This window comes from Hemibagrus wyckioides, linkage group LG13 (genome assembly GCF_019097595.1).
Source record: "Hemibagrus wyckioides isolate EC202008001 linkage group LG13, SWU_Hwy_1.0, whole genome shotgun sequence".
NCBI lineage: Eukaryota > Metazoa > Chordata > Actinopteri > Siluriformes > Bagridae > Hemibagrus > Hemibagrus wyckioides.
The window spans coordinates 22,598,603-22,604,848 of NC_080722.1; the positions used below are offsets into that span (position 1 = coordinate 22,598,603).

At 36.0% G+C, this 6,246-nt stretch overlaps 1 protein-coding gene across 1 annotated transcript; it reads right to left on the minus strand.

Annotated features, from left to right (window-relative positions):
- Nucleotides 1-2,070: 2,070 nt before the first annotated feature.
- Nucleotides 2,071-5,827, minus strand: lrrc18b (leucine rich repeat containing 18b). The gene is made up of 3 exons (XM_058405768.1): nucleotides 5,441-5,827; nucleotides 4,402-4,472; nucleotides 2,071-3,229 (listed from the first exon to the last, which is right to left on the minus strand). The coding sequence occupies exon 3, from the start codon at nucleotides 3,223-3,225 to the stop codon at nucleotides 2,458-2,460; it is 768 nt and encodes a 255-aa protein (XP_058261751.1). The 5' UTR covers nucleotides 3,226-3,229; nucleotides 4,402-4,472; nucleotides 5,441-5,827; the 3' UTR covers nucleotides 2,071-2,457.
- Between the last annotated feature and the right edge of the window lie 419 nt (nucleotides 5,828-6,246).

A 6,246-nucleotide genomic window follows, 5' to 3' on the forward strand; every position in this document is an offset into this window, starting at 1 on the left:
ACAGGCTTGTGAGCTTAGCTTGCTTTGCTTTGCTCTCTAGGGATCTCCTCTTGTTCGTCCCTTTTTTTCTCTTCAGCTCCAGCTCTCTCTATCAATTTTGTCCCTTTTTTCCTACCTCTTCTCTCCCTTCACATCAAATCTCCACTTCCCTTTTCTCCTCCCTCACTGAATCACAGATTCATCATGTAGGCAAAGACTCATGGAAACCTCACCTTTTACACCTTCTTTTTTATTATTATTATTATTTCTAAACATTTCAGAAGACCACCTATAGGGTAGTAGCATAATAGCCCTTGCTCTGCTGGTGCAATTGAATCAGCCCTATGGAGAACAGCTGCTCCTCTTATAGGCCATGTGGGGGAGGAGGCCACTGAAATGAGAGAGCAATCATGGTTCCTTCAGCACTTGCACCTCTGTCAGCTGCTGTGTTTCTCTTCATATAATAATCCACAATTTTAGAGCAAAAAATTCTAGACATTAAAAATATATATATTTACCATATTATGTCTAACCACTTTGAGTTAAGATGTCATACTACAATGGTACATTATTTATTATGGTACGTTGCAGTTCTGGACATAGCCACAGGTAGTGCCTAGTTGCCATGGTAACCTGGAAAGATTGGAAGCGCTACTGAATGTTAAGTTATTCAACATCATGCAATTAAAGCTGTATAACCCACGTGTACATCCAACCAGTTCTTACACCAACCTCTCTTTTTTTCTCAGTTTGAAGTAAAACAAAGTGTGACATGTTACTAAGAAACTGTAAGTCATCTGTTCTAAGACTGTCAATGATTGAATGTTTTTGCTAAAAAAAATAATTCTTTCTATTTCTATAAAAATTCTTTCTATTTCTATATCATTAAGCTTAGATTATATGGTACGCTTTAAAGTGTACTTCACCGTTTTCTGTTCTATTGTGTTACAAAAATGATCAAAAGAAACAATAAATAATTTGATATACTCTTTATATCTCTGTTACTAGTATTTGTTAGAGTTTGTGTTTTGGAGGTAGCTATAGAGGTTTAAATGTGTTACAAGGCTGACATCCTGCCCAGGGTGTACCTGTCCTTGTGCCCCAAGTGTCCTAGGTTAGGATCCAGGCTCCCCATGACCCAGTAGGATAAGTTGTGTATATTAGGGATGTGAATTGGCTATAACAGCAGACGATCACATCAGGTTCTACTCCTTTTAGCCAAGAACAGGAATCAGAGGATACAATGTGTTGGGATTCACCTTATCTGGACAGCTGGAGATTTGCCCATGACCTGTTCTGAATAGCTAAGATTGGGTGAAGACTAATAGCTAAGTGTGGGGATAATGATCACAGAATTTTATATGAGATCCCAGATTCTTTGTCAGAATTCTTGCAAATTAGATGGGAGATTGGTGTGAGTATGTACGTTCGGGAATAAATAATTGTACTCGCACTGATTTGCACCTTGTAGTCAGTGAGATCAGTAAGGGAAAGGAGAAGAGGTAGCAGATCAATGGTGCTTTAGTCATAATGCTGATTAGTTCAACAGTATGAATGCTGAATTACAGTCTGGCATTCACAGCATACCAGGCCTATTTTTTATTTATTTATTTTATTTATTTTACTCTCTCGCTCTCTCTCTCTCTCACACACACACACACACACACACACACACACATATACATCCTGATGGTGTTACACCTCAGTGTAGCAGGTGGGGACTAGGCTCCTATAATGAAGGGATCACTGCTGATTATGTGTGTATGTGGCTGTGAGGAAGTGACACCAAAATATGGTGTGCAGAATATTTTTGTTAGTTTTACATTCTTTTTTCTTCTCCCTTCCTAAATACAAACCTCATATGTGTTTGACTAAGCAGCAAAAGGATGTTGTTACAAAGAGCATTTTGCTTAAAATGACCTTAATGTATTTAAAAAAGCACCCTTATTGAGCCTTATATTAGTTACAAAGTTTACATTTAATTTAATTTACTTTTAATTGTGTTATGGAACATCCATGAAACAGCTTAGTTCCTGTTATAATTTTTAAGTTAAACAGTCATTAAAAAAACAGCTAGTTCTTCTTAATGTTAGCAAAAGAAATAATACATTCCAGCACACCACAGAACAAAACATCCTTTCTCTTCAAGACTTTCCACTTGTTAAAATTATTTCCAAGTTTACCTCAGACTGTTAAGACAAAGTCAGAGAGACTGGAGACTCCATCAAAAAATGTAAAATGAACATCTCTTTATTGAAGGTTTTAACTTATCACTGGTGTTTTCTTTTTATAATCCTTTTACTGCTAATCCTGCATTATATGGATATTTTTCTTGCTTTTATCATAATTTTATTTTCTGACCAGTCAATGCTCTTGTATAATAATGATTTTGTTATCATTTCATTAATATTTAGTATGCATTTTTGTTCTTCACATACTGTAAATCAGAGCACATTTTTTCTGGTTCACTCATTGCCTTCATCTGCACATTGCTTCATTGCCCAGCTCTGTGGAATTAGTCATAATTAAGCCAGCAATGATGGTTTTTCTCTGTACAGAGCTTCCACTAAGCCTTCTGTCCAGCCTGTCTCTCTCTTCTTTACACTTTGTAAGGCATTCATTACAAAGGCAATCTTTCCTAACCAAATAGAGGCACTCTACCCTTTGAATAGGGTCCAGTTTTGGTGGATTGTCTACAGGTAGAGGGTTGCACTTGACATTGAGCATGTGAAGGTTGGGCAAATTCTGGAGCCACAGTGGGATTTGTGTCAAAAGGTTGTTGAAGAGCCAAAGCTCGCCCAGCTCCTTCAGTCCTGCAATAAAAGATGGAACCGTCTCGATGTGGTTCATGCCAAGGTTAAGTTTCTTAAGGTTCCTAAGAAGGCCGAGTGTATGTGGGATCCCGTAGGTGGTTAGCATGTTGTTGCACATGTTAAGGTTCTGGAGCTTCTGCAGGTTACCGATAGACTCTGGAAGCTGCTCCAATTGGTTGCTATGCAAGTCTAGCAAGCGGACATTGACAAACTTATTGATTGAGTCTGGAATCTTCTTCAGCATGTTGCGGCTCAGGTCCAGTTCATCAACATCACATAGTTTCAGAATGCACTTAGGGAATGTGGTCATCTCCATGTTGCTGAGGTCTAAACGGCGCTTGCCATCTATCGTCAGCTTAACTGCGTTCTTGGCCATCGTAAGCGTGATTTTTCGACCTTTGGGGTCATTTGATTTCTTTTTACCCTTCGCCATTTCACTTAGGAAACAGAAATAGACAATCAAGTGAGTGGTTATGTTGTATATTTTATATGCAGTCACCATACACTTTATTAGGAACACATTTACACTTTACATTCATGCAGTTATCTAATTAGCCAATCATGTCACAGCAGAACAATGCATATATGTTTATTTTCTAACCAATATTTATATACATATACTTACATATACATAGTTTATTGACTGTTTTTGACTGCAAATTATATAATGAAACAGAATTGTTAAATAAATTTTCTTCTATAATATTTTTTTGGCCAATTAAAGTTTGAGATAATTGTTGTCACCTTGGAAATCACTTTGACTAGTGCTGTACAAAATCTAGGTAATTAGCTGACATCCATCAGTCACTGTCTTTGAGCATCTCAGTGTAAATGCCCCAGGATTAATCTATGCAAATTGAAAATTTGTTCACTTTAATTCTTAAAATATGTAGAAAATACAAACTTGTGATGATTTTACTTATGTAAAAACAATGTTGCAGAAATTTTAATTCAATTAATTCATTCATTTAATGTTTCATTTTATAAATCTGATATCTTTACCTTGATTTTGCTGTGCAGAACATTTTTTTTTTTAATTTTCTTTTTTATTAATTATTTCCAGGTGATTTTCAATCAATATATGGTTTACTTTTAAGTAAATTACTCTAATTCATCTAGCTAGTGCACAAGAAGGATCTTTAAATTGTCTTAGTTTATATATACAGATGTGTGACAAATTAAAGGAAAATTAAGTAAGCATAAAGTGTGAGGTGTTAAGCCACCCCAAGTTGCCAGAGCAGCCTCGACGCTTCTTGGCACAGACTGTTCTCTGGAATTGAACTAAAGAGATGAACACCATTCTTTCGAAAGATATTTCCTTAGTTTGTGCTTTAATGATGGTGGAAGGCAAAATCTAACTTATTGTTTATATCTTGTGATTATGACGCTTATAGCTCCTGATTTATTACTTTTTTTCCTGCTGCATAATAATCTGCATGTATTTTGTAAAAGCACTATACAAATAGAATTGAATTGAGATGTTTTATATAAAAAAAGGCGATCAGTCTGATTAAGTCTGTTTTGATTTGCAGTGATCTTTCACTTTAATGCGACAAATGGATGTAGATCATGGCAGCAAAAAACAACAACAACAAAATTGAAAACCAACCTGTGGGCTTTTTACTCTGTTTTTTCCTTGAACTGGTGAAAGTGGAAGCACAGGATTCTCTTTTTAAACTTCTACCAGCAAAAACACAAATGTAATTAATTTCTACGACAGCTTATATTTGATGCATATGAATCAAAGAGGGCTTTGGCTGAATGTATGATGAAATCACACAATGCTTCTTGGCCTAAGTCTATGGAATAATTTGTAGTCATTTTTAAAAATGTTAAGCTCCTCAGAATATTCTGGGGTGCTTAAGATTAAGCTAATTTCTACAATCAAAATCATGGAGGGACTGACATACCTTTGTTTATTCATTCATTTGTTAGGTGTCTCTTTGTACTTAAATTTACTGCACTTGGAGTAAAAATGAATTGACCTTTTGGTAAACTGTAATAAATTGTCAGCATATTACTTTACTTTAACACTTTTTGAAGTGTTTATTCTCCATATACCATAGCAGGTTTTATCCATTACATTTTCTTATTAATCTAAAAATATCGCAAGATACTTTTTAAGCAGTTTGTAGTTTCATTCATTCATTCATTCATTGTCTATACCCGCTTATTCCTAGGATTCCTAGGGTCACGGGGGTCTGCTGGAGCCTATCCCAGCGCACATAGGGCGAAAGGCAGGGGTACACCCTGGACAGGTCACCAGTCCATCGCAGGGGTTTGTAGTTTCATTTAATGTTAAATGTTGGTTAATAATCCAAGCTAAGTTTCTGTGCAGCTTGCTGTGAATGAGCTGTTACTATAGAGACAGTAATGTATTAGAGCAAGCCTTACAGCCAAACTACTGTCAGAGCTGCTTTGGGCCAACCTGAGAATTCAGTTTGAGAATTAAACAACTTTTTGGTTGTTAACAACATAGAAGTGTTGTTACTTGTTAACAATCAACTTAGAGGCTATAATATTTGGTACAGATGGAAAAAGGACTTTGAAAACATTGTTAAACCACCAAACTAACTCCTTAAAGCATTTCAATTTCAAGTCTTAACTTAAAGCAAAAAAACATGTTTATTCAAATTGAGCATTCTTACCTGCTGGCCAGACTTTATCTTGATAGCTTTCACATCTCTAGCTCAGAGAACGTCTTTAAAGCTCTTCCTCTACTCTTGACACTTCTTCCATATGAATTATTCAAAATCCTGTCTCAGTAGCCTGTAAATAAAAACGATTTGCTTGCTTCTCCCTTTCCCAAGAAGTTCTGAACAGTGCTCTGGCATTATTTAAGCTGGCTGTGTTTTCTATTGTAACCAGGCAACTGAAAGAAGCTGGTTCTATTGTTCTTTGCTTTGTTGGAGGAGTTGTTCTGAAACTATGCTGGATTGTAGTACTAATACTGCTCTAGAAATAATGACATACAGGAAACATTATTATTCTCCTACTTTTGTAATATGTTAAGGGATTGATGTATTGTTTGTATTATTTATGAATGTTTTTTTTTATACTATATCAATTTGAAACTTGAATTGAAATAACAGATATGAAAAAAGACAATTAAAATGCCTAATTTAGAATAGAAGGTGAAAGCTTTCATTACTATTATTATTATCATCCACCCATCTATTTTCTGTGTCACTTATCCTACACAAGGTTGAGGGGAACCTGGAGTCTGTCCCAAGAGACTTAGGACACAAAGTATGGGACACCCTGATGGGGTGCCAAACCATCTCAGGGCACATTCATATATTATAGACAATTTAGAGATGCCATTCAACCTACAGTGCAAGTCTTTTGAGTGGGGGAGGAATTCAGAGTACACAGAGGAAAACCCAGAGAACAACTCGTGTAGACATGGGAATCAAAGCCCTCAACCCTGAAGGTACAATGCAAACCTGCTAAC

Bases quoted from the DNA above. Each gene is read 5' to 3' on its own strand.
- lrrc18b (XM_058405768.1), bottom strand. From the start codon at position 3,225: ATGGCGAAGGGTAAAAAGAAATCAAATGACCCCAAAGGTCGAAAAATC.